Source organism: Sciurus vulgaris (assembly GCF_902686455.1).
Source record: "Sciurus vulgaris genome assembly, chromosome: 8".
Classification (NCBI taxonomy): Eukaryota; Metazoa; Chordata; class Mammalia; order Rodentia; family Sciuridae; genus Sciurus; species Sciurus vulgaris.
This window is the reverse complement of record NC_136468.1, coordinates 23728109-23755541: the sequence shown is the minus strand read 5'-3', so window position 1 is coordinate 23755541 and position 27433 is coordinate 23728109. Positions and strand designations below refer to the sequence as shown.

The 27433-nt window shown below is 41.0% G+C and overlaps 1 protein-coding gene across 1 annotated transcript in view; it reads right to left on the bottom strand.

Moving 5' to 3' along the window:
- Positions 1-26161, bottom strand: part of TSGA13 (testis specific 13) — a gene marked incomplete at both ends in the record, with an annotated part of 45617 nt that extends 19456 nt beyond the window's left edge. Inside the window, 2 exons of the mRNA XM_079150371.1 lie at positions 16007-16127; positions 26134-26161. Coding sequence (XP_079006497.1) covers positions 16007-16127; positions 26134-26161 — 149 coding nt within the window. The remainder of the gene's footprint in view (positions 1-16006; positions 16128-26133) is intronic.
- Between the last annotated feature and the right edge of the window lie 1272 nt (positions 26162-27433).

The window sequence follows — 27433 nt, the reverse complement described above, 5'->3', positions numbered from 1 at the left end:
ACTTATGAAGGGTAGATTCTGGGCAACGAGCACTAGTTCACTGCCATCTCTGTGAGACCAAAACCAAGAAGCTTCCTCCCAACCTTCTTACTTTGTAAATGTTTTTGGTTCTTCCAGTTCTTCCAAATAACTTCATACTCGGGACGCTGTTAGAGCCAGCAACAGTGATAAAGAAAAATAGATAATTGTACCAAACTATATATTATAAATATTTCCCATATATTAAACTTTCATACCAAACCATGCATTAAATTTCAATAGTGGCAAAACTTTTTTAAAAATGTCAGTTGAGTTAGGGAGATGGGAGTGGGGAGGAGGAGGATTTTGAGGAAGTCTCTTCTGTTTCCCTTTCTCACTTTGCTTTCTCTCAAGAGGAAAATCTTATTGCTATTTGGGTTTCCTTTTCTTCTTCAAGAAGTTCTCTAGACATTTAAGTGTTTGTAAAAATGGGTTTGGCTTATTCCTCTGGCCAGCTCTTCTCTTTGTTCTCCCTTACATATGTCAGGCTAATCCAAGCATTGGTTTCCATCAGATAACAGGAAGATGCCCCTTAGATGCTGTGCTTCTTGTGAGTAGCCTCCCATGCCAGTTATTTACATATTGTTTCTCAGGTCCAAACTCCACCTTCTAAACTCCATTCTGAGATGCAAACTCATTTCCCACATTCCCTTACCCAATGGACTACCTATTCGGTTCTGCCAGAAGGAGGGACTAGTGGAAGATTGGAGTGTAGAAAGGGAAAAAAAGAAAAATCCTTCCTGTTTTCCAGTTCTTGTCAGCATCTCTCTGGCAAAAGCAGTTTGCTCATCTACAATTTCTCTGGGCATCTGGAGTATTGATAAATGATCTTTGTTGCCAGTTTGCTTTTTATCATTCTGTTTAGCACGGGCCACAGGCCAAGACTTCAAACCACAAAGCCCCAGACTCATATTCATTCATTCATTCATTCATTCAATTTCTGTTCAATTCATTCTGTTTACCACAGGCCAGCAAATACAGCAGTAAATAAAACAGGCAAAAGTCCCTGTCCTCTTGGAGCTTGCCTTCCAGATAGGGGTTATTTGCAAGAGTTGTCTATTTCTTGGATGTCTAATAGGTAGCTTGGACTTGACAGTTGGAAATAATTATTGATTTTCCCTCGCCTTTAAGCCCATTCCCTCAGTCTTATTCATCTTAGTAATTGACAATGCCATTCATTCTGTTATTTAGGCAAAAAAAAAAAAAAAAAAAAAACCTTTGAAGTTTATTCCTGATTTCTCTCACTCCCTCCTATTCATTTTTTTTTCTATTACAACATTATAATTATACATAGTAATCAGGTTCATTTTTGCAAAATCATACATGCAAGGGATTTTATTTCAAGCCGCATTTCCTGCCTCCTTCTATTCTCCCTCCTCTACCCTATTAAACTTCCTTTCTTTCACGTAGACATATAAGTGAAATTCCCTTTGGTATCTTTACATATGAATATTACATGGTTTCGTTAAAGTCATTCCACTTATCTTCCCCTTTCCCCCCTCTCCTCCCTCTCATTCTCCTACATCTACTCCACTCACCTTCCCCTATCTTTATGTTTGATCCCCTCCCCCATTGCCTTCTTTCCCTTATTTTGCTCTAGCTTCCACATATGAGAAGATGTATTCAAACCTTTGATTTTCTGAGTCTGATTTATTTTCATTTAGCATGATTTTCTCCACTTCCATCCATTTACCAGCAAGTGTCATTATTTCATTCTTCTTTACGGCTGACTAAACTCCATTGTGCACATATAACCACACTTTCTTAATCCAATCATCTATTGATGGGCATCTGGGTTGATTCCATAATTTGGCTATTGTGATTGTGCAGCTATAAATGCAGTGGCTATGTCGCTATAGCATGCTGATTTTAGATCTTTAGGATAATCACTGAGGAGTGGGATAGCTATGATGGTTCCATTCCTAGTTTTTTGAGGAATCTCCACACTGATTTCCAGAGTGGTTGTACTGATTTGCAGTCCCACCAGCAGTGTAAGGGTGTACCTTTTTCTCCACATCCTTGCCAGCATTTATTATTATTTGTGTTCTAGATAATTGCCACTCTGACTAGTCACTCCCTTCTATTCTTAATTCTACACATCCAATCTGTGCATTGTCAAGTCCTATTGATTATGTCTTCAAATATATTCCAAATCTGAAATATGGGTACTTTTCAGACATCCTTGCCCAATCCAAAGTCTCCTGTTGCTTTGGCCTGTTTAAACAGTCATTTCTTTTCTTGGTATAAATCGCTTTACTAGGAGAGAGAAAAAATGGAAGCAATGTTAGGGAGTGAGCACTCTATCAGGCAGCGATTAACTGCATGTTGGAGGTTCTCATTAGCTCTGTTCCCCTTAAGAAATTATAGACTTCTATAAGAAAGAGTTCCAAATGATCTTTCTTGGGCCCTGAAGAAAAGTCTATGAATAATAGCCTAAGTATGTCATTTTCTTGAGTTTGCAGGCTGTGCTTGCCTCACAGTGGAACAAATACACAAAAAAGGAAGAGAAATGTATTTCTACATATAGATTATTTTTAATATTAAAAAACAATGATTTTCTTGCTCAAAATCTTCTAATATCTTCCCATTATCCTAAGATGCTCCCTGCCCCTTCCTAACTTCACCTCCTGCTAATCTTCTGTCATGTCAGCCACTCTTGCCATCTTAGACATCTTGCTAGTCCTCAAATATGCTAAGGTCATTCCTTTACAGGGCTTTCTTAATTCTATTCTCAAGAACTTCCTATAGCTTACTCCCTCCATTCATTTTTCTATTCAAATATCCCCTTACAAGAAAGGCCTTCCTAGCTGGGAAGAGTGGTGAACACTGTTATTCCAGCTATTGGGGAGCCTGAGGCAGAAGGATTGAAAGTTCAAGGCCAGGGTCAGCAACTTATCAAGACCCTGACTCAAAATAAAAAGGCCGGAAATGTAGCTCAATAGTAGAGTGCCCCAGCTTTCAATCTCCAATACCAAATAAATAAATAAGTAAATAAATAGGGCTCCTTCTTTCCCAATCGTGTTCTCTTTGCTATGCTTTTTTATTTTTCAAAGTTCTTAGAGATTTATCCCTAATATATTCATTCATTTACTATCCATTTCCTTCACAAGATTATACCCTCCAATGTGGTAAACACTTTGAACTCTATCCCCAGGTGCCTTGGGCAGTAGCACTTGGCACATGCAGAATACTTGTTGTTTGAATGAATGAATAAAAACTTAACTAAAAATTTCCACGTAGGGCTGAGGTTGTGACTCAGTGGAAAGAGCGCTTGCCTTGCATGTGTGAGGCACTGGGTTTGATCCTCAGTACCACATATAAATTAAATAAAATAAAGGTTCATTGACAACTTAAAAAAATTTAAAAAAAGGTTTCATGTGAACCTTGTGAGATTTTGGGTTTCAAGTTATTGTTGGAACTACCTGATATCCATTCCAAAATTTCTTCCTTTTTATCTCATCCTGATAGAAGAAATACTAGATCCAAGGAAAAAGCAGATAGAAGCACTATCAAAGGGTCTATGTGGCTTATCTGTAGCCTCTCTGAGGCACTTCTACCTACCCACCCTCTGCGCTGTGCTCTCAATTGACCCTGGTTTGTCCCTTAGTTATGTTCTAATCAAATCACATTTCTGAGTGCCATGACAGTATAGCAATGGCCAGAGGAAGATAAAGGGGCCTCTTCCTACAGCAAGAATAAAACAATGCCATTCCAAAGGCAAAACGATCCCTCAAGGGAGTCTGCCTCTGTTACACATTCAGTGCGGAGTCAGGTTGGCCCAGGAACAGTGGCAGGGCCTTGGCCAGCAGCAGGCAAACCTACTGAACAAAGAACCATGACTAGAGATTGTTAGCTTTAGAAATGACTGAAAGCAAACTCGGGATAGATCAGCAGATGAGTGGAGAGAGATGATACTTGGGAAAGACATGAGATCTAAAATGTCCAAACTAGTCACATTAGAGAAAAAGAAGGGTATCTCTCTGATTTTACATCTGGACCTAACTGCTTTTACATTTGAAGAGTAGGTTAGGGAAGGGTTGGGAAGATGCTTTTGATGATAGTGGGTCCCAGAGAGTTTTAATGGAAGAGGAAAGAAATTGGAACAATTTGGAATTATACCCCAAGAGGGAGCCTAGATCCAGGAAACTATTGAAAGTCGCCCTCTGATGGTGACAGGTAGAAAGTCCTTAATGAGAGCAATTGGGGGACTTTGATGATGGGGACAACACCCAAGATGGTTAGAGAAAATTTAGATAGGTTTAAGGAAAGGTGAACCCCAAACTGATCAGCGAGTACTTTAGGCATTCTTTTGTGGATTTCATTGTGATGTGACTTTTGTAGGTAGGGAAGCATGATAGCACACACCATGAGGAGCATGTCCAGGTAACAGTCCCGGTCATGTGCGAGGCCAGGACTCTATGGAAAGCAGATCTGCCAGAAGGGGCCAGATGGTAGCACAACAAAATGGGTCCAGGGTATTAAAGGAAAATGAACTCAGTTCTTCCTCTTCCTCAGCTGAAATGAACTTCGGGAATATTGCACGTTGAAACGTTAAAGGTAATTACCAAAGGAATATATGAATACTTCTCACAGAACATCTTGCTTGTTAATATTGTGAATGTGTCCTTGATTTTAAATACTCATTTTATAGAAGTATATGTCTCCATATAATTTTTTCCATCTATTGTCAAAATTTGTATTCATGTCCTCAAAATTCAATACAACTTTAAAAACATGTATTTTAAAGATGTTCAAGTAATAATTTGATTTATATTCCAAGTACAATTGTAGTAGAATGTGGAAATCACATTGTAGTCACTTTACAAAGCCCAAGTTTTGACAAAGGGATATGAATTTCAGATGTTACTGGTGCTAAGAGGCCAAATTATTGCATCAAATCAACTGTTAACAATTACATTGTTTCTGATCAGAATGCAATTCTAATTTTTCGTTCTAACATGATAATTTGTTAATGATATATAGATGTTCTGGTTGTTTTAGGAACCTGAATGGGAGATTTTTGATGACATATAACCCATTATAATATTTTCCATTTTAAAATGATAGAAAATATACTCTAACTTAACATTTTCATACATAACATTTGGTTTCAGGAAAGAATTATTGACTTAAGTGGGAGATGCCTGAAAATTAATTTATAATTTTCAAGAAAACACAAGGGACTAAAGAAAGATTGATGCAATATGTCAAGAAAGGAAAAAGAATAAAAGCAAAGACAAAACATGGCAAATTGAAAACACAAAGATGGTAAAATAAATTCAAATAAATCAAATAAATTAATAATCACAATAAATAAATGGATTAAACTCACTTATGAGAAAGACACCCTCGGGTGGAGTTTAAAGAATCGAGCCATGTTCTCTTTGCTTGAACAGACCTAAAATACAATAACAGGATAGCTGAAAAAGGAATGTAGTCCAAGGAGAATTTTCTCCTCTTTTTGCTCCCCCTTTTAAATCTCCTCCACCTCCATCTAATTGGCCTCCTGTGCCATAATATTGCTGAGTTATAGGTGATGTCCATGTGTCTTTCCCCAACAAAAACAGCCAATAATAGCAGTTGATGATGCCCAGGTGGATCTAGGCAGGTATTGGGTTATGTTGGCTATAAACAATAAATACCAGAAGCTGCTTTCTTCTAGCAGGGACAATACACCTTCACCATCTTGCTGCAGGTGTTCAGGCATTTACTCTTATCTTTCTACACTCTGCACGATGATGCTGCAACCAGACGCTGCAAACTGTTTTCCAGATTCTCTTGCTAGCTACCTTCCCATAGGTTCTGCCAAACTGGAGACACTTTTGAGAACTGAAAGTGGAGGAGGGATGTCAGACTCCTTCAGTTTCCAGTTTGGCTTTGCATACCCTGCAGCTAGGGCACACAGCTATGATTCCAGCCTCCAGCTTCTCTGACAGCTCCCAGCAACAATCCCACTTTGGTCCATCAAGATGCTTACAGCAGCCAAACCCCCCACTGGCTTCTCTCCATTAGGACATTGCCTTAACATGGTTCAGCCTTTACCCTCTCAGTGGCCTGAGCACTAGCAGTGAAGTGTCCTTTATGTTCTGTTAACCCCACTTCCTCTGTTTTGTTCCTCCAACCCTGGGGTAATAGCTGCTTCTAAAGATGGTAATCTTTGGGTGACTTCCACCTCAATTTTTTGTTTATTTAGTATTCTAACACCTGTGTAGACTATTCCCTTTATGAAATCTCTTCGCTTGAAACATCCAGTGCGGTTTCCAGGATTCCGACTGGACCCTGACTGATACAATTACCTTGATCCTCTCATCAAACCAAAGAAAATTATGTGGTCCACTATACTGAGGGCTTAGAAAGCAGGAAATATCCTAAAAGCTTTGCTTAAACACAAATAGGCCAGAAATCAGGAAGTAAATATGAGAACTTTTATAGTGTTCTCCTAGAGGGTTTCTTCGTGTCTTACACGAAGAAAAAGGCACAATTTTGGGGTGGCAACAAACGACATACCTGAGTGTGTTGCATTGACAAATTCAACAGCTGACTCTTTGAAAAATGGCCAAATTTGAATGGGGCCCAAAGCAAGAAAAGATTCTTCAGCTGGTTCAGGCTGCAAACACTTGGCTCTCATGATTCAGTAGATCCAGTGAAGCTGAAAGGTCAGGATGATGAATGACCTTTGAAGGAAGATGACATCAGTGACCCGTAGGGTTTTAGAATAAAAACCATGACCTTGTGGGCAACTAAATATTTTCCTTGTGAACCCATGTGATAATTCCTTTGGGATAAAAAAAAATGAGGATTCAGGGTCATACATGTTTGTCTAATATAATTTTTCCAAGAAGTGCTAAATTGCACTGCACAATGGCTGCTTCAATCTCGTACCCACCAGCCATCCACCAAGATTCTTGTATTCTTGCACATCTTGTAATGGACATCATTGTTGCTATGACTATGAATCTCTGACTTTGATTCTGTGGGCCCATCTCCTAGTTTCTATGTGGTTTGCTTCTGGACACCCAAGATCATCTTTAGAGTACTGACCTTGGGCTCTTGGAGCCACTTAGCCCAGAGCTGAGGAAGTGCCTGGACGTTAGATCTGAGGTCCTGCAGTCAATGAGCCTCGGCAACAGAAGTATGAAGTCCAGCTCTTTTGGCTTAGAATGGTTCTGGCCGAGGTATAGTTTCTTCTCCAGAATTCCCCTGCAGGACGAGGTTGAGACCAGAACTCCATCTGAAATGCATCTTTGTTTAGTTTCCTCTCTTTTCCTGTCTCTATCATCTGTATTCATCCTGGGATGACTTCCTGAGTGAATTATTTGAAATTGAATCTAAGCTTTAGGGTGAGCTTCTGGGAACCACACTCTAAGACACATTGTCCTTTCTCTCATTTTTTCTCCTAGATGTAAATTAACCTCACTGTAGTTTTAATTTGTATTGCTCTGATTATTAATAAATTGAAACATTTCATTATAGCTTCATCAATTTTTGTGTCATATATCTGCAAATACTGGTTCATATCTTTAATCTACCATTTTACAGAGATTGCTGTCTTTTTCTTGTTAATTTGCAAGATTTTCCTGTATGTCCTAGATATTAGTCCATTGTCACTTTTAAAGATGACAAGTAATCTTTGGTTCTATTATCTATTAATTTTCTCCCTTGAGACCTTTTTTCTTTAGTGCCCATCAATTGTTTTTCATTAACCATTTTAAAGTGGATAATTCACTGACATTTATTTCATTCACAATGTTGTGCAACTATCACCTCTATATAGTTCCAGACATTTCCTCCATTCCAAAGTAAAACCCCTTAGGCATTAAGCAGTTTCTTTCCATTCTCCCTAACCCTCTGGGAGTCCTTGGCAATTTGGGTTCTATCTCTAAGGATTTGTCTGTTCTAGATATTTCATATTATGAAGCTATACAACATGTATCCTTTCATGTTTGACTTCTTACACTTATCAAAAAAGTTTTAGAGCTTCATACATGTTATAACATGTTCCAAAACTCTATCCTGTTTATGACTGACTAATAGTCCAATATGGAATATCATAACTTATTTATCCATTCTTCCATCGATAGACATTTGGGCTATTTCTACCTTTTGATTATTAAGAACAGTCCTAATATAAACTTGCATGTACATATGCTTGCTTAAACACCTGCTTTTTATTATTTTGGATATAAAATAATAGGAATGGAACTTCTGGGTCATATGGGGTACTTCTGTTTATCTTTTTGGAACCATTACATTTTTTTCTACAGTGACAGAACCTTTTCACATTCCCACCAGCAATGTATGAGGGTTCCAATTTTCCTACACCCTTGCAAACACTGGCTATTTTCCATTTTTTTAAAAAACATTGGTGTCCTAGTGGATGTGAAGTGGGACCTTATTGTGTTGTTGGAGAGCTCTGGGTTTATGGTAATCAGATTTATCAGTGTTTTGCCTTATGGTGTGTGTTTTCTAAGTTTTGTTTAAAAGTCTGTCTCTGGTTCTAGAGCATAAAGATATTCTGTTCTATTGACATTTTTCTTTTCACACTTAAGTCTTTAACCTATCTAGAATATCTCTTTTTATTTGATGTTAGATAAGGATTCAGTTAACATTTCTCAACAAAATAATGATGTGGTATCAGGTCATAATCTATAACACATATTGGTCCACATAGTGAGTCCGTTTTTTCAACACCATTTCTAGGAAATAATTTCTCAATGGGTTTTTATGCCTTCTTCAGTATATATTAAAGTCAGATACATAAATAATTTTTTTCTAAACTATTCTATTCCACTGGTCTATTTGTTTGTTCTTGAGCCCAAATATGTTAATATCAGCTAGGGAAAACTCCATCCACTATTCTTTTTTTTTTTTTTTTTTTAAAGATTTAATGTTTTTAAAATTGACTTTTATTCATACATAAGAGTCAGTTTATTGTCTTCCTCAAAATGTCAAACTGGAATTAGTTTCGAGTTGGATTACATCAAAATTAGAGATTTAGAGAAAATATTATCACAAAGCTGTACCATATAAAAGCATGAACTTTTTTCTATTTAGGTTTTCTTCATAGTCTTTAGTAGGTTTTTTTTCTTCAAAAGTAAGTTATTATACTACCAAGTTGTTCCACTTAAGAGTATAAAATTTAGAGTTTTGTATCCTTTATTGGAGGTTTAAAGTTTTTTTTAATACAAGACTTGTGTATTTGGGATTAAATTTATTCCAAGCTATTTCATAGGTTTTGTGGCCACTGTGAATTGTGTCTTATTTTTATTACCTTTTTCTAATGGGCTATTATGGGTTTAAGTTAGTTCTTAACAGTTTGTCGATCCTATTAGTTTTTTTAGTTCAATGTTCATATTGTCTGCAGATGAAGACAATTATATCTCTTTTCCTCTTCAACCATTTATATCATCCTTCTTCCCATACAAAGTCGGCCAAGACCTTGAGCATGAACAAGAGGAGAGATGGGGATGGTACTCCTGATCCTTTTCTTTTCTTGAACTAGTTTCTGCATTTGTAATGTTTGCCATTGTGTTGTTGTTGTTTGGTACCAGGAATCCAACCTGGGGTGTTCAACCACTGAACCCATCCCCAGCCCTTTTTATTTTTTATGTTGAGACAAGGTACTAAGTTGCTTAGGACCTTGCCAAGTTGCTGAAGCTGGCCTTGAACTTGCCATCCTCCTGCCTCAGCTTCCTGAGCCACTGGGATGGATTACAGGCACATGCCAGTGCACCTGGCACCATTGGTTTTTGACATATCAACTTGATCCTGTTGAAGTCAGGGGAATTTCGTTGATAGATTTTCTTTTTCTTTTTTTTAAATTTATTTTAGCTGTAGATTAATATAACACTTTATTTATTCATTTTTATGTGGTGCTGAGGATCGAACCCAGTGCCTCATGCACGCTCAGCAACGGCTCCATCACTGAGCCACAACCCCAGCCTGATAGATTTTCTTATAGAAAATCATACCACAATGTCTGAAATAAAATTCAATCAATCATTATATATTATTTTTAAATTCTCTATTAGACCCAATGATCTATTTTAAATTTTTTTTAAATGTATGTTTGTAGATGAAATGGGCCTATACATTTCTGTGTTTTCCTCAACTTTGGGGGTGTTGTTTTTATTTCTGTTAAAGATGTTAACATTTTCTGTTGAAATGATTGCTTGATTTCTATTTTTTTGAACAAATCTCATACACAAGACTGAAGCTAACTATTCTTTGAATTTGGTAGAAATGGCCTGCGAAAAATGTGGATTTGAGAGTTTGGTGGAGAGGAAGGGACGCCTTTGTTTTTTGTATTTAATGTTTACTTATGTGCCCAAGATCTCCATTTCTCCTCTTGCTAATGCTGAAAGTTTACATATTTCTAGGAACCAATAAATAGATAGATAAGCCATTTATGATACTTTAAAAGTCTTTTTTTATCTAATAAGTCTTCTATAGCCTCCTTTTTTGTTCTGTATATTTTAGATCTTTTTATGTGGATTAATCTTAACCACAGATTTATCTAATTAATGCTTTTAACTAAGTAAAGTAGCTTTTGGTTTTGTCCTCTAACTCACTGATTTCTGCTTCTGTCTTTATTATTTTCTCCCTTTTTTAGTGGGGGGGTACTGGGAATTGAACACAGTGGCACTTAAAAACTGAGTCACACTTCTAGCCCTTTTTAATATTTTATTTAGACACAGGGTCACACTAAGTTGCTTAGGATCTTGCTAAGTTGCTGAGGCTGCCTTTGAACTTTTGGTCCTCCTGCCTCAGCCTCCTGAGCTGCTGGGATTACAGGTGTGGGCCATGGCACCCAGGATTTTTTCCCCTTTAAAAAAAATATTTTTAGATGTTGATAGGCTTTTATTTTTATTCATTTATTTATATGTGATGCTGAGAATCCAACCCAGTGCCTCACACATGCTAGGCAAGTGGTCCACCACTGAGCCACAATCCCAGTCCCTATTTTCTCCCTTTGTATTTTTCAGGTTTACATTATTACTCTTTTGTCAGCTTCTTTAATTCTGTAAATAGCACGTGTGTTTTTCTCCAGCTAGCTACTTCCAAGAGTAATCAATATTTCTGACTTCTAACAGCATAGATTAGTTTTGACTTGTGCTGTATTTTATTTAAAGACCATGTATCCTTTTGTGTCTATTCTGTTTTGTTCGAACTTAGGTTTGTGAGACTCATTCATATTTTGTATATAATTGTATATCCACTCACATCATTTTAGGGTGTTATATAGTGAAAATATAGCACAATTTTTTAAAATCCATTCTACTGCTGATTGGCATTTAGGTAGTTTCCAGTTTGAAACAAGTATAGAGTATGTGACTATGAACATTCTAACTGGAATTTTTGATGAACATACGTACTCACTTTTATTGAGAATATATTAAGAGTGGAATTCCTGCTTGTATGTGTGTTCAGCTTTAGTGAATACTGCCAAGTGATTTCCCGCAGTGGTTGTACCATCTCTACTATAACCAGCATGGGTGAGTGTGCCAATTGCTCCACATCTTCTTAAACACTTGATGTTTTCCTTTTTATTTTCATGTGAGCTATTTTGGTTAAGTTTGTAGTTGCATCTGACTGTATTCTTACTGGCATTTTCTTGATGGTTAATGAAATTAAAGTAACTTTTATTTCTCAGCCACTTGGATATTCTTTTTATGTATCAATGACGTTTTTTTCTTGATACGTAAATTTATAAGTACCCATTTCCACCTAAGAACCCTTGTGCTGGGCCCACTCATTTCTGCCATACTGGAAACCTACCTCAGCTCATCTCTCATGAGAAATTCTCTGTGAACAGTTCACTGAGAAGGAAAAATTTGAACCTCATTTATAGATGGCTCTTCACAATGGTAATATACAGAAACAGAAGGTAGTGGTATTGTAGACCCTCTCAAGAGTAACCAACAAGGACAAGGAAGTGGGAAATGGACAAGTTGGGTAGGACCAGAAGCAGAAAAGCCCATGGCTCACCTCTTACTCTGTACTGAAGGTGAGACAATATGGTGTGATTTAATGAACAACCGAACAATTTGTTCACTTACCAACAAATGCTTGAGGAGAGGATTCACACTGGCTTATAGGTGGAGCCTAATGCTTTGGTCACATAGGAACTTGGAAGGAAGAAGATTGGAGGATTGGTGACAAGATTTAAGAAAAAGGATTTTTAAAATTTCTCTCTCTCTTTTTTTTTTTTTGGTTGAGAATCTTCTCTTGATCTCACTTCCTCTGTGAGCTATAGCTCCATTTCTTTCCTTCTCCTTATAACATAATTTCTCAAAAGATTTGTCTGTAGTATCTCCAATGTCCCTGCCCCTTTTTATACCCCTTTGAGCCAGCATACATCCTTAATATTTTACTAAAATTGCTATTACAGGGCAAATGCAGTGGTGCACACCTGTAATCCCAGTGGTTTGGGAGGCTGAGGCAGGAGGATCGTGAGTTCAAAGCCAGCCTCAGCAAAAGCAAGGTGCTAAGCAACTCAGTGAGACCCTGTCTCTAAATAAAATACAAAATAGGGCTGGGGATGTGGCTCAGTGGTCGAGTGCCCCTGAGTTCAATCTCCCGTACCCGCCTCCCCAACAAAAATAAACAAAATTGCTATTACAGCATTATCTATCTGCATTACTTCCTCCAATGGTGATTTTAGGCCAGGTCTTACTTAATTTCTTGACCACACCTGTCGTAGCTCCTCATCTCTCCTTGGTCTCTCCTTGGTCTCCAGAGTACCACACCCACACTATGAAATGCATATGTAAACTTACCCTTCCTCCTAAAATCCAGACTCATATATCCACAGAACATCTTCCTACCTCCCTTTGGATGTCAAACAACACGTCCAAAAATGGTCTCCTAATTTCTACCCAGCTACACATATGCATCTAACCCGGACCTCTTGTGATCCTTCCTATCTCGGGAACAGCAATCACTTTTCCCCCTAATAACCAATAAACCCTGGGGTCAACTTCCTCTCTTCATCTCACGCCCATATCCAGTCTTTCAGCAAATTCTGTCACATTTACCGCCCTCCAGCCCTGCTCCCACACGGTTTAAGTCATCATCTCGCCCTGACCAGATGGCTGCCCTATCCTCCCAGCCGGCCTCCTTCTCTTACCTTGGCTCTCCCTTGCCTCTTCAGTCCACCTCAGCACAGCAACTGAAGTGGAGCTGTAGACACTTGTCAGGTCATGTTGCCCCTTTGTCCCCCACTAACTGTCCAACTTACTGACCATGTCCCATGAAGTCTTACATGGTTTGACCTCCACACTGCCTCCCTACTCCTTCATCTCCCTGATATTCTCTCTGAGCACGGACCCTCTTACTCAGTCCACTTCGCCCACTAGCCTTCTCTCTGTTCCTCACGTACAGCAGGCACACTCACCTCTCAGGGCTTTCCACTTGTTCTTCCCTATGCGTGGTTTGCTTTCCCCAGAACCTCTGGTCTCACTTTTTCTCCTTCAGGTCTTCTCAGGGTCCCCTCTGCTCCCTTATTAAAAGTGTGATAGTTCCTTCTCACTCAATATTTTCTGTTGTATTATCTCATTATTACCTGTGAATATCTAATAGACTGCATATTTTAGGCCTGTATCTTATTTATTTTATGAGTTCCATGAAGTTAAGGGCTTTGTTTCTTGGTTGCTCTGTCCTCAGCATCTGGAATAGTGTTCCGCATATAGTAGGTGATTTAAGTGCTATTTGAAGAAATGCCTGTCGACTACCTCCGTGTACCTCTCTCAGTCCACTCTGCTTGTTTCCATTGCTGTCCATTTCCTGTGCTCTGCCTGGGACACTGACCTGTTTGGTCTACATCCTTTGTCCTCCCGTTTTTGAGTGAGTTTGATAAATAGGAAGCCCAGCAGGAAGCAAGTGGAAGAAGGAGATGGAAGTCAAATTACTTCCTCTTCCGACTTTTCCCTATTGGGTCACCTCGACAGAATGGGATAACTTTTCTCAAGGTGGCCCTCTGCTTGAATTTCTCTTTCTGGGTCCTGGAAATTTCTCTTTCCCTCTGTTTTTGAAGACTGGTGTGGTAACAAAACTAGGGTACTGTATTGTCCTTTGTAGTTTCTCTATATGTGGCCTTTTATAAATAAATCTCTTTGCCTCCTTGAAATACCTTAATTTATGGGTACCATTTGTTTCTGCTTAGACCCTGAGTGAAAGCAAGTGAATGAACTGCTCAGAACAATCCTCAAATGTAAGAATATTTGTTTCACGTGACTGTTTGTCAAAGGCTCTTTTTGCAGAGAAGGCTGAATTATCAGGTAGATAAATGACCTGCTCTGTGGATGTCAGTCGGCCCCTTTCCCAGCATTGAAAACTTGTTTCATGGGCTCATGAACACAGTGTATTAATGGCAGACGGAGTTTACGAAGAGTCTTAATAACATGGACCTTTTTTCCTTTTCATGTTAACAACCTATGACCAGCAACCAGCGCTGAGCCCTCACAGCCAGACAAGTGGTGGCAGATAAGTCACACTGAATCCCTTCAACCATAAATGGGATTGCGTTCTTTCCCACACTTGAAGAAACTCTCTGGACGTGCGCGTGTTTCCCTTGCCTTCCCATCTCCCATTTGCATCATCTTTGGCTTTAGCATTCATTCAGTAATACAATATCTTTATATATATAGTTGCTCCCGTACTGAAAGGGCAAGAACAGAGGGCAGGGTGTGGATGGCATCCAACTTTCTTAGCAGGGAGCGAAGATAAATGTCTGCACATGTAATGTCATTGTCTCAGAGAAGATTCTCAACTATTGGTATAAAGTGAAGAATTTTTCCCCAGTGACTACTGTTTTCTGTTTTCTTTTGAAATTCCCCTTCCTATCAATTCAATATTTTCCAATAACTTTCATCTATTGTAACACTCATTTTCAGGTCTTATAACTCCTTGCTGTTCATTTTACAACTTAAATCTGATATCATTTTAAAGCATTCCCCTAAGCCCCTTAACGAACTGGCTTCTAGCAGCTTAGAGTGGAGAGGGGCAGGGTAGCCCCCCACATGCCCCTCTGAGGGTGGAGCAGGGAAGAGGGATAGCAAAGGGACTTTCTTCTGTGATTGCCCATAGAGACAGTAAGGTCCTCTTCTTGGTTCGCTGTCCGCAGATATGGTGTGGACAGGGTGCTGGTTCCAAAAGGCGCACACAGACTCCCCCCAGACATTCTCCCCGTGGCTACCTTCTAGCCGGGGTCCCCACCGTCCCACTCCTCATGTGTGTGTGCATCTTTGCCTCACGGTGGCAACTTCAGCGAGATGTAACCCAGATCCCACTCACCCTTTGCAACTAACTTGGACCCCTAAGCTTTTGGAGACTACCACATTCTGTTCCTCCCAGAAGCCAAGGACTTGGTGAGGGAGTAACCCTGGATGCTTCTCCTCTTATTTTTTTTTCCCCCCAGGTATCCTATCTACCCTGCACATTTTCCACCTGACCTCAAGGTAGAGGGGCAGATCCCTGGTGGACCTTCCATTCACCTGAGTGTCATCCACCAGCCTCTCTCACGGAAGTGGGATAGGTATCTTCAAAATCAATAAACAAATAAAATAAATGAAAATCACTTTGTTAGGAATTACTATGTTAAAATGAGTTTTTCTTTTGTTGGTCAAGAAAGAGTTTCCCAAGTTGTCAAAAGTCTCAGTCCGTTCGGAAGAAAAGACAATCTCTCTTTAAAAACAGGGCCAAGCCAGCTGCAGTGGTGCACACCTGAAGTCCTATCAACTTGGGAGGCTGGGGCAAGGGGATTGCAAGTTTGAGCCCGCTGAGTAGTTTAGTGAGACCCTGCCTGAAAACAAAAAAATAAAAAGGAATGGGGATGCACCTCAGTGGTAGAGTGCCCCTGGGCACGACCGCTAAATAACTAAATAACTAAATAAACAAACCAGGGCCGAGTGGCCAGTCTGGAATCAGATAGTCCTGCCCTGTCCTTGACAGGCCTGAGTTGGAGTCTCTTGGCTCACTGTCCACTGACCTGCAGCTTAATGTCATTCTGTAGTGCTTTGACCCTGTTGCTAAGTTGGTCCTGTTCGGCTTTCGGAAGCGTGGACAACCTGATCGTCCCGGCTGCACATCTCTGGGGAGCGGGTCCAACCCTGAATAACAAACCAGGAAGGCACTTTAGCATCTGGCTCTGTTTTATGCCAAGACTCAAGGTGATGTTCTGTGCCTGAAAAAATCATTTAACCCAGTCCCAAATCAGCACCTGACAGCTAACAGTAGGCCTTCATTTCTGTCCTTTCCCTAGTGATCCCACTGCAGGGGAGATTGTTTATGCCCCGGCCAGAATGACTGATTTCAAACCTGTTCCCTCTGTCTTCCACGCGGAGCATTTGTAAGTGGACACCTGGAACTGATGCCTCCAGAATGATCGACCGCATTCTAAATTAGATGGGATGCCAGGAAACAAGGTCCCTGAAGTGGAAGATCACAGTCCTGCTCCTGTGATCTGCCTCAATACCTCTAGAAAGTCCCTCACAGGTAACCTCGAGGTTCTTCTCTGGGCCCTCAAAGGGCTACCTCGCATCTCTTAGGCTACCCCAATTTAGACAGTTTCACCTCCATAAATAGGAACACGGCTGGGCATCTGTCAAACAGAACCCTTCCCAGTCTGTCTCAGGATAGCAACAACACTCCGGGGTTCACAGAAATCTGTGGGTGCTCACTTTCTAGCTAAGTATGTTCTGATCCAATGGAAATTTCTTAATAAGTGTTCTGTATCCCTCTTGTTCTCCTCTTATTAATTTTGGGCAATGTTTATTACAGTGGGAGATAGTGATGGTTTAGAGATTACTAGCCCAACTTGCTTTTGTTAACATTTTTAAGTTGATTACTCTGAAATGATTCAGGGAAAAAGACACATATATATGTGCATACAATTTATATTTATGTGTGTCTGTGTACACATATACATGAAAAGAGAGAGGTAAATAAAGCAAACGTGGTAAATTCTTTACATTTAGAGAATGATTGTGAAAGGAGCATGGGTATTTTGTGCATCACTGTTGCAATTTCTCTGTTAGTCTAAAGTTATGACAAAATAAAAGTTGAAAAATACATTAAATATAATATATGTAAAACATTTATGTTTTACATGTTATATATATGATATATTTTTATATATTATATTTTATGTTTTATATACTATACACACACACACACACACACACACACACACACATACATGTAAGGTAAGATTAAGACACTTAAAAAGCATCCCATGGGCTGGGGAGATAGCTCAGCTGGTGGAGTGCTTGCCTTGCAAGCACAAGGCCCTGAGTTCGATCCCCAGTACTGCAAAAAAAAAAGGAAAAAAAAAAAAAAAAAGCATCGCATAATATTAGCAGTGGTTATTGCTAACATGAGATTACAAGACAGTTTTATTTTCTCCTTTTGGCTTATCTATATTTCAAGTGTACTATAGCATTTATAAATTAGGAAAAGGTGATATTTTTCAAAGTTGATCTTGTTGGCATGCTAACCACACGGTCCTATTGCTCTTCCTGGGAATGCAACTTAGACATTGAATTCAGTAATGTGTGGTATAGATTTCCGGTTTTGAGTGAGTAGATGTTTTGTTCTGTGATCAAAACAGGGGGAAAAAGTAATTTAAAAAGGGGTTCCTAGCATTCCTACAGTCCTTGAAAGTTATTGATATTTTGCTGGCTATCAGGATGCCACTCCATACTCATTTTCCACCTTTCTCTGTTCTTCTTCCTCAGAAGTCCAACATGCTTAAAATGTTCTCTGGCTTCCCCTGAGTTTGGCCAATGGTGATCAAGGAACAACAACATCAATCAGAATCCATGGAAGGGAGGAAAATCAGCTGTGGGTAATTTATTTATTTATTTATTTATTTATTTTGGCTCCACCCTTCCAGGATTGCCACAAGTTGGCTTTGTCCCTTACTGGAAGAACATTGCACCTGTCAGGTGTCCTCTCCACTTGGCTCTCTTCTAAGCTCAGGATCTCAGTGTCCTTTTGAATTATGAGCATTAAGCTGCCTGGTGTCACAGGATTTCCCCTTGAGTTTTTTCAAGGAGACGCAATACCTTGTTAATTTACTATCGTTCACATACCTATACGTCTTCTACCCTGGGACTCCCTGGAGTGGGGAGCCCAGGAAGCAGGAGGGACTCTGAAGTCAGTGCCTAGGAGAGGACCGTCAGTCTGGACCTGCGGTCTCATTCACCCTGACTGGCCTCTGACTGTGGCAGCCTTCTCACTAGCTGACATGTCTCCTAGAGCTCTACAAGAGACTAGACTCTTTTAAAAGTGAACTTCCAAACCTCTGAATGTACCTACTGCTACCACCAGTTCCTAATTACAGTCCTGGAGAAAAACAATGAGCTCTTGTCGAACTTGAGTATACTTATTATGGCCATGATGTCTGTCCAAGGGCCACAGATTCCCATTCTGAATCAAAAAACCCAATCACCATGCCACGGAGGCCTCCGAATAATTCAGTGGAAGCGGAGCAGGTAGGACGGGCCGAGTCTTGCCTTGGTCTCCCACTTCCACAAGGCACGGGCCTGCCATCCCGTACACCTTCAAGAGGTGCAGGTTTGGCCCTTTCTTGCCCACAGCTGCCTGTGGGAGAGGAAGCACTACTTGCCAGGACAACTAATGGCTCAGTGATCTCTTCTCTCTCTAGGACATGGAGGCCATGGATTACATTTTTCCAGCCATGGGGAACTTTCCTGGCTAGGGAAGGCTCTTTTGTCTCAAGAAGGCTGATGTTAAAGGTTTGCTGGGAATGTGACCCTTTGATGAGTCCACACTGTGAGGCTGTATCCCTATTATTTGCCTGCAGTCCCACTTCTAGGTGAATATATGTAACTCCCTGGACTCTTAGATTCCCTCTCAGGATAAAATACACTGACTGAGATGGTTAATTCTCTGTGTCAAATTGATGAGGCCATGAGGCACACAGATATTGGTCATACATTATTCTGGTGTGCTTTGAGAGTACTGTGAATGAGAATAACATTTGAATGGGTAGCTGAGTTTGGTGGATTGCCCTCTCTGGGGTGGGTGGGACTCATCCAATCAGTTGAAGGTCTGATTAGAACAACAAAAAAAACCTGAGTAAGAGGGAACTCTTCTTGCCTGAATGCCTGTAGCTGGAACATCAGTGTTGTTCCTTCCTTCAGACTGGTTTTAAGGCTGTAGGTCTTTGGTCTAGAACTATACAATCAGCTCTCCTGGGTCTCAGTTTGCCAGTTACACAACTCAGGACTAGTCAGCTTCTGTAATGGCACAAGCCAATTCCTTGTAGTAAATTTCTTTATGCACGTGCGCGTGCACACGCGCGTGCACAAACACACACACACACACACACACACACACACACACACTTTTGGTTCCTACATCTCTGGAGAACCTAATATCCTGGCTACTCCTGAAGGACTCTTTCTGGGTTCTGTGCTGACTCTCCCTGTAATACAGCAGCTGCCCTTTCGGCCACCAGTGCTGTGAGGTCTCATTTTGTGACAGGCCATGATGTCTGTATCTCTTCTCTGGTAGTCAGGATTTCATTGCCCTGTTGCCTCTGTTCAGCCTCGGGCACAAGGCCAGGGTCCCTGGTGAATTGCCCCTGAACTCTCAAGCACCCAGCATTGAGGACAGCATTTGTTCAGTCTCCTCCCACTGCCTGACCCACTGCAGGCTGTGTCCGCCCACACAGCACAGACCCAGCTGACCCAGGCGCACACTGCCACCACCAGCTCCTAATTGGCTCCTCATGCTCCTCTGAGTATCAAACCAGGTCAAAGGGGAACATCGGGCTATGTGTGTTAGGGACTCCTGTCACTGTGCCTCCTCAGGCTCTGAAAGCTATGCAACCTCCAAACCTCATTGGTGGACTCCCTCAGAACTTGGACTGGCAGAAATGCCACCTCTATTCACCTTTTAAGTGCATGGATTGGCCTAATGGGTTTTTTTTTTTTTCTTTTTCTTTTTTTTTTTCCTATGCTTTTTAAACAAAAAGTGCCTTCCAGAGAAAAATTTTCTCACAAATCTTAATGAGTCAAAGATTGAGAGATGTTTCATAAAGAAATCTGGGTAGGACTGGGGATATAGCTCAGTTGGTACAATGCTTAACCTCACATGCACAAGGCCCTGGGTTCGATCCCCAGCACCACAAAAAAAAAAAAAAAAAAAAAAAAAAAAAGGAAAGAAAGAAAGAAAAAGAAATCTGTGTAAATCAGCAATCCCAGCTCAAAGAGTCTGAATTAGGGCACCCAAGCCACCCCAAAAGTGAGAGGTTCTAAATAAGTCCCAGACAGTGTTGGCTGGGGGTCAGAGACAGGAATAGCCACTTATAATTTATCTTAGAGACTCCCTAAAAGTAAGAGAAATATTCTTCCCCCTCCCTATCCTCCTGCTCCTTGTTTGGGAAGGTAAAATATACTATTGTTTCATATCTGTAGCAATGATAGGGATGTGCAATTTCAAAGAGAGCCCAGATGCTAACTCCTGTAATAACCAAACAGTGGGCATTACCTGTTGGATTTGCCAGTCTAATCAAATACTGGGCTTCAAATTGCAAGGGTAGTTTGATGAATAAGTGTATTGAGGGAATCAAGGGATCAAATCTCTGCCCCTATTCATTTACAATATATTCAATTCTTGATATGGACCAGGAGTTTACTATGGTACGTGGGGGCCTAAAGCTTGGTGTGGGGTGGACACTAGCCTATTGGAAGAGAAGGAACGACTGCAGACTTTCACATAAGTGACTCAGGATGCCACCATCATGGTCAACAGGATGTTTAAACAGATTTCATCAACTTTCTATCAAAAAATATATTTCTCCTTTACTTATTGCAAAAGGAACTCAGTTTTCTTCAGGAAGGCTCTAGACTATGGATCATAGTTAGGCTGATTCCATTACAACAGTCCTTTCCTAAATTGTCCAGAATTTCTTGCAGTTATTGTTATATGACTCAGTTCTTGCCCTTTAGGGGTGAGGAGAATTATCGCCCACTACTTGGGGTGGGTGGGAGTCATTCTGGAAAGCTTTTCATTTCTGGCAAGAGGGAGAGACCCCAGTGAGTCTACCTTCCCTTTCTTCCATGAACAAGAGGCGTGGAGTTGGTCTGATCACCTTGCAACCATGAGGTGGCAAAGCTAGAGATGCTGACCCTGCCGACACAGAGCTGCTAACAAATTCCACAGGCACTTCCCTCCAGATTTCTTATTATATAAGAAAAAGAAATTTCTCCTAGTTCAGTGACTGTAGGGTGTCCTGTTGCTTGCAGCCAAAAGCAATCATACCTAATACAGGTGCTTTAGCAAAATTATAAATGCCAATAAATGTTCACCAGAGGGACAGAGCTTCTAATAATCCTTTTCCAAGGACTTGAATCCTAAGTTGACTCTGATATGGTTAAAGGGTGCACTCTAAAGTCGAATGGGACCTAGCTGGTAGACTGTATTCTCTCTTGTGTGAAAGTTAAACAATTGCAGTCACAAGTATAAAGTGATAGCATTGAATAATAATCACACTCACTTGATTTCCCACTAGGAGATGACAGGACTGGCTTCTACCCTTAGTGCCGAACTTAAATTTGCCAGGGTTTTCCAGCTGTGGGCCATGGAAGGTCGGTGTGGGACTAAGATGCTGGGTTCTCACTTCTGAAATAAAATCTGGCCTGTGCTGAGACAAGGGAGAGGGGTGCTGCCTCTCAGAGCAACCCAGGCTGGGCAAGTACTCAGAGCTTGGTGGGCCAGAAAAGAGAAAAGAATTTTCGCCCTGTGGTAACTGCAACTTCGACCTACATATGCTTGATGAACAAAGTGGGGTGGCTAGGAAAGAACTTCAAGATGTTTCTTGGGCTTCTTGTGGCCAAACAACCCACCCAATGGTACTAAATGGAACGAAAGCATGACATTCCTTTACTCCCATGGAGCATGTTCCCCTAAGTATATTCAAGGGATTAAAGGGATACATGCCAAATGAAGCTGTGAGGCAGGACTCTTCATGCCTGAGGATTGTTCTGAGCAGTGTCAGAAGGTTCACCTGTGGCTCTCTGGTCAATAAGGACCTTGCGCCTCACATCTCCACCAAAGTATCATGAGTGGATGCTGAGACCCTCTAATCTCAGACCTATGTAGCTTATTTGAGGGGCTAAGAAGGCATCTCACAAATAACCCTTGGGCATAACTATCACTCCGTCCTTCTCAATGATCCAAAATCCATTAATCAAATCGTTGCCTGGGAAAAGTGTTTTTGCTGTATCTGTATAGACAAGTGGGAAGATGGGAAGGTAAGCTATTGCTAGGACTTGAGAACAAAACCATCTCTGCATTACAGGAACAATATCAGAATGGGCCCAACTATGAACCCCATCACAGTGACCCTCCACCTGTTCAGGGTCTCCTGGGTAACAATGCCAGATGACCTTACTGTCACCAAAATGGAGCAGAAGACCCAGTTGGTCCCAGCCACTCCAGTCACAAAGGAGATCAGACTGCTCCACTTAGTCTTAAAAATGGTAATTGGAATCAGGCATTATGGCACATACCTGTAATATCAGCAGCTTGGGAGGCTGAAGCAGGAGGATCGCAAGTTCAAAGCCAGCCTCAGGAATAGTGAGACCCTGTCTCTAAATAAAATATAAAAAAAATGTTTGGGGATGTGGCTCAGTGGCTGAATGCCCCTGGGTTCAATCCCTGGTACCAAAACCACAAACACACACACACACACACACACACACACACACACACAAACCAAGAAGGTAATGGAAAAAGAAGTCACGAGAAATTAGCAATCTAAGGAGAAAGGTACAGCATATAATTTGGAAATCTAAACATCTCCAAACTCTTGGTTCCATTTGTGTCCCATCATACATTTTAGACTAGTGTTCAAGTAACTAAGGGCCAGTGTAATGCAGAACAGGCCCTAGTAGAGAAAAAAAATCCGAATCTCCCTAAAAAAATGAAGGCATAATAAAATGGAGGCATAAATAAATCACTGAAGCTAATGGAAAGGTTTGTTGTGTTAGCAGGAGTCAATTTATTGCTTGAAGGAACAGTACAATGCTACCTTTTCGTTTGGGCACAATCCATGTTTTCTGTATTACCTGACATGATTTTTTTTTTTTGCAAATAAATATAATATATGGTGGTAATTATAGGAATAATACTTGTATGTATGAATCATTGCATGTTATTGGAAGGAAAAACAGAACTAAGAAGTGTACTATTGAAATAGAGAATGCCTCCTCGACATTACTGGCATAAAGCAGGAGTCCCAGCTCAGAGGCATGATTCTCTGAGAAAGAAGTCCTTAAGTAGTGGAAAACGCTGACAGGGATCCTTGGGGAAATCTCTCCTTGCTGGGCTTGTACCCCTTTAAGCAAATATTACCCTGTAGCAATGGTTTGTTTTGTTTCCATGCAATAGTTAAATTAATGTATAAATGGTGTGTTTCAGATATTAGATTTAATTAAGTGATTTACTTTCACAGTGTCAGTGGATTATTCCTTCATATTTCTTAATAATTTTACCTCTTGGCCATTACAACCCTTTCCGTAACCTTTGTGAATGCCAGATATGTGTAAACAACCCCAGTCTCTCAATTCTCGACCTTCCCTTCTCCAATCATCTTCTTTGCCCCTCCACTACTCACTTCCAGTGCCAGAACTTAGATCTCATCATTACGTCCAGGTGTAACCTCTCCACAATTCCAATTTCATGTTCTACTCTTTGATCACCTTCTTCTAACTTTCTAATTTACTCCCCAACCCTGATAAACCTTTGCATCCTACAATCAAACTATATACTATGTATACGCTCTCAAGATAGAGGGGTGTGTGTGTGTGTGTGTGTGTGTGTGTGTGTGTGTGTGTATTTTATTTTCTTACCAAAAATCACACCAGGTAACACAGAAGACGAGGATTATGTCAAAGACAGAAGGAATGTTTAGGGTCATGTCATTATTTAAAGCAATAAACTGCTTCCATAAAACACGTACCATTCCATTTGTGCCAATAATTTCTTTCCACTCTTCTTCCCTGTCCTTTTTGCTCTCACTCCCCTCTGCACCCAGTTTGAATTTCATGTCCATCTTATAAGCACTTCTATCCACATGCTTATGATTCCCTTGCCTCCTCTCTCTTTTTTTTTTTTTTGGGGGGGGACTAAAATACTGGTTAACTCAGTTTCTCTGTCCAATCCGTTTCTAAACCCAGGAGGCTAGATAAGGCTGATAAGTGTAAGTGTGCACATGTGTGTGTGCACACACATGCATGTACAGACTAGTGTCACTAAATTCATGATCACTAACTTCAAGTAAATTCTTTTTTTTTTTTTTTTTTATTACTGCGGATTGAACTCAGGGGCACTGGGCCACTGGGTCACATCCCCAGCTTTTTCTATAATGTATTAGAAACAGGGTCTCACTGAGTTGCTTAGCCCCTTGCTTTTGCTGAGGCCGGCTTTGAACTCACGATCCTCCTGCCTCAGCCTCCCGAGCCACTGGGATTACAGGTGTATGCCACCGTGCCCAGCAAGGGAATTCTTTTTTTTAAAGATGCCGGGGATCAAACCCAGGGTCTCATACCCAGGGTCTCACACATGCCAGGCAAGCGCTTTACCACTGAGTCTCAAATCCTCCCCTATTCAGCCTTCAAGTGAATTGTTTAAAAAAAAAATTTTTTTTAGATTTTTATTCTAAAATTTTTTTAGTTCTTTTTAGTTATCCCCTCAAGTGAATTCTTAATGCTTCCTGGGAATCACATGCTCCTAGTTCATTACTCTCCCAGGCTCCTAAAGGACTGTTTCACACCTCTTTCTCTCTTCAAATCCTAATAGCTCATGCTCCATTCTCAAGCTCACTTGGTAACCTTATTTTCTATTTTACTGACAAATTCTAAGCAATCAAGAGCTTTCTCAGACTCCCACTTGGCTTCCCCCCACCTACCAGGGTTGAGCCCCATATATTATGCCTTTCCAGCGACTTCACAGTGAACTGTCCACCTTCCTAGCTCAAACCAACCTATCCAGGTGTGCTAGACCTCCTGGCTTGTCTCTTCAGGAACTGCTTCCGCAGTCTGCTCCCTCTTGTCTTGCATTAACACCTTTTTGCTCCCTCTTGGATGATATTCAAGAGCATAGAAACAGGCTGGTTTCTTTCCCATCTTCAAAAAAAAAAAAAAAAATAGCAGTCACTTCTCTTTTTTTTAATTTTTTTTTTAGTCATAAATGGACCTTTATTTTACTTAGTTAAGTGTGGTGCTGAGAATCAAACCCACTGCCTCACCCCTGCTAGGCAAGTGCCCCACCACTGAGCCACAACCCCAGCCCAACAGTCACTTCTCTTGACCCTCTTTTTTCTTGCCAATTTCTACTCCATTTCTTTGCAGAAAATATCTCAAAAATTAGTGTCTCTATTCCCACAATCTCCAGTCTCTTTCCTCTCATTCTTTTAAAATCTGCTGCTCCCAGGCATTGCCGCTACCCTTCAACCCCAGTTGCTCTTATCAAGGTTGCCAGTGACTCGAGTCAACCGCTGCCCCCCAGCCTTCATCCCACTTAGCGTGAGCATCCTACAAAGTGGGCTGGTTTCTTTCTGGATGTATTTTCTTTACAAGACTTCTAGAAAACTATGCCCTTGACGGTCTTCCTGCCTCACTACCTGGTGGCACCTTCTCAGTGATCTTTGCTGCCTCCTGCCTCCCACAGTTCTTCATGTTTGAAAGCTCTAGGGATCCGTCTTAGCCTCTTCCCTCGGCCCTCTGCATTCGGTCTTGTTAATGTGAGTCGGGGCGACAGCTTTAGATAACATCTAGAAGTTGTTAACTCCCAGATTTTTCTCTCTTGCCCAGACTTCTCTCACAAACTCTAGGTCTATTCATTTCACTGTTCACTCAGAATTTCTACTGAGATGTCTAACACACATCTCAAACTTAACATGTCCAAAATGGAATGCTCTTTTTTCTGCAGATCTGCCCCCATTCCCAGCCTTCTTGTTCTCAGCGATCCACTCCGTCCTCCCAGTTGCTCAGATCAAAGACCTTTAAGCTACCTTGATTCTCCTCTTTTTCTTTGAAAGGTACCAACACCTGACCACTTCTCCCCAAGCCCTCTACCACCAACCTGGTCCAGGCCACCATTCCACCGCCATTATCGCTTACCGAGGTTAATGATTTGCCCCCGGACAGTTCTCCCTGCTTACCCCCTTCAAACAGCAGTCAGAATAATCCTCTGAAACACATAGAACACTATATCCTGCTCAAAGTCCTCAGTAATCTCCATTTTACCCAGAGAAGAGCCCAAAGCCACTACAGTGGCATCTAAGATCCATATGGCCTGGCATCCCCTCCTCCTTCTGACCATAAGTCTGCTCCAATCATGCTGGTCTCCTTGCTTTTTTCTTGACCTTATCACATATAGTTTGTATCTGGAATGCACCCCAGAAGCTCATATGGTGAAGACTTGGTCCTCAATCTAGCAATGTGTAGAGGTGGGGTTTGGGGAAAATTATTGGATTATGAGGGCTCTGACTTCATCAGCGGATTAATCCATTTGATGGATCAAGAACTTGAATGGGGGCTGGGGAGATAGCTCAGTTGGTAAAGTGCTTGCCTTGCGGCTGTGGATTCAATTCCCAGCACCCCCGCCCCCCCCCCAAAAAAAAAAAAAAAAAGACTTGAATGGAGTACTGAGAGGCGATGGAAACGATAGGCAGGTGGGGCATGGTTGAAGGAAGTAGGGCCCTGGGGGTGTGCACTTGGGGACCATATCTTGTCCCTGGCCTCTTTCTCCTTCCCTCTCTGCTTCAAGGCTGCAATAGAGCAGCTTTCCTCGGCCACACCCTTCCACCATGATGTTCTGCCTCATCTAAGGCCCAGAGCTGCAGAGTCTGCTGATCACGGACCAAAACCCCTGTAACCATGAACCAAAACAAACCTTTCTTCCTGCAAGTTGTTCATGTCAGGTATTTGGTGACAGTGAGGTAAAGTTGACTAACACAGCATTGTTTCTTTAGCTGCCCCTTCTGCTTAGAACACTTCCCTGTAGATCTCTGCTGGCTGACTCCCTCACCTCCTTTAAGTCTTTGCTGATATCCTAGGTGCCCAATGAAGCCCAAGCAGATCACCCCACCTGTTACCTCAACCTAACCCTACTTCTACCCACTCTTGAACCCACTTAACCTGCTCTGCTTTAAAATCCCCTATCTTCTACTACCTAACATACTATATCATCTATTTTTTGTTTATTTTCTATGTCCTTTCTGTTAGAATATAAGATCACAAGGGCAGGGACCTCTGCTTTACTCACTCGTATATCCCAAAGTACCGATGACAGTGCCTGACACTTCACAAGTGCTCAATAAATGGTGGTGGAGTCACATGCTCCAGCTCAGGAAAAAAGAGCAAAGCCATGACTAGGCAAC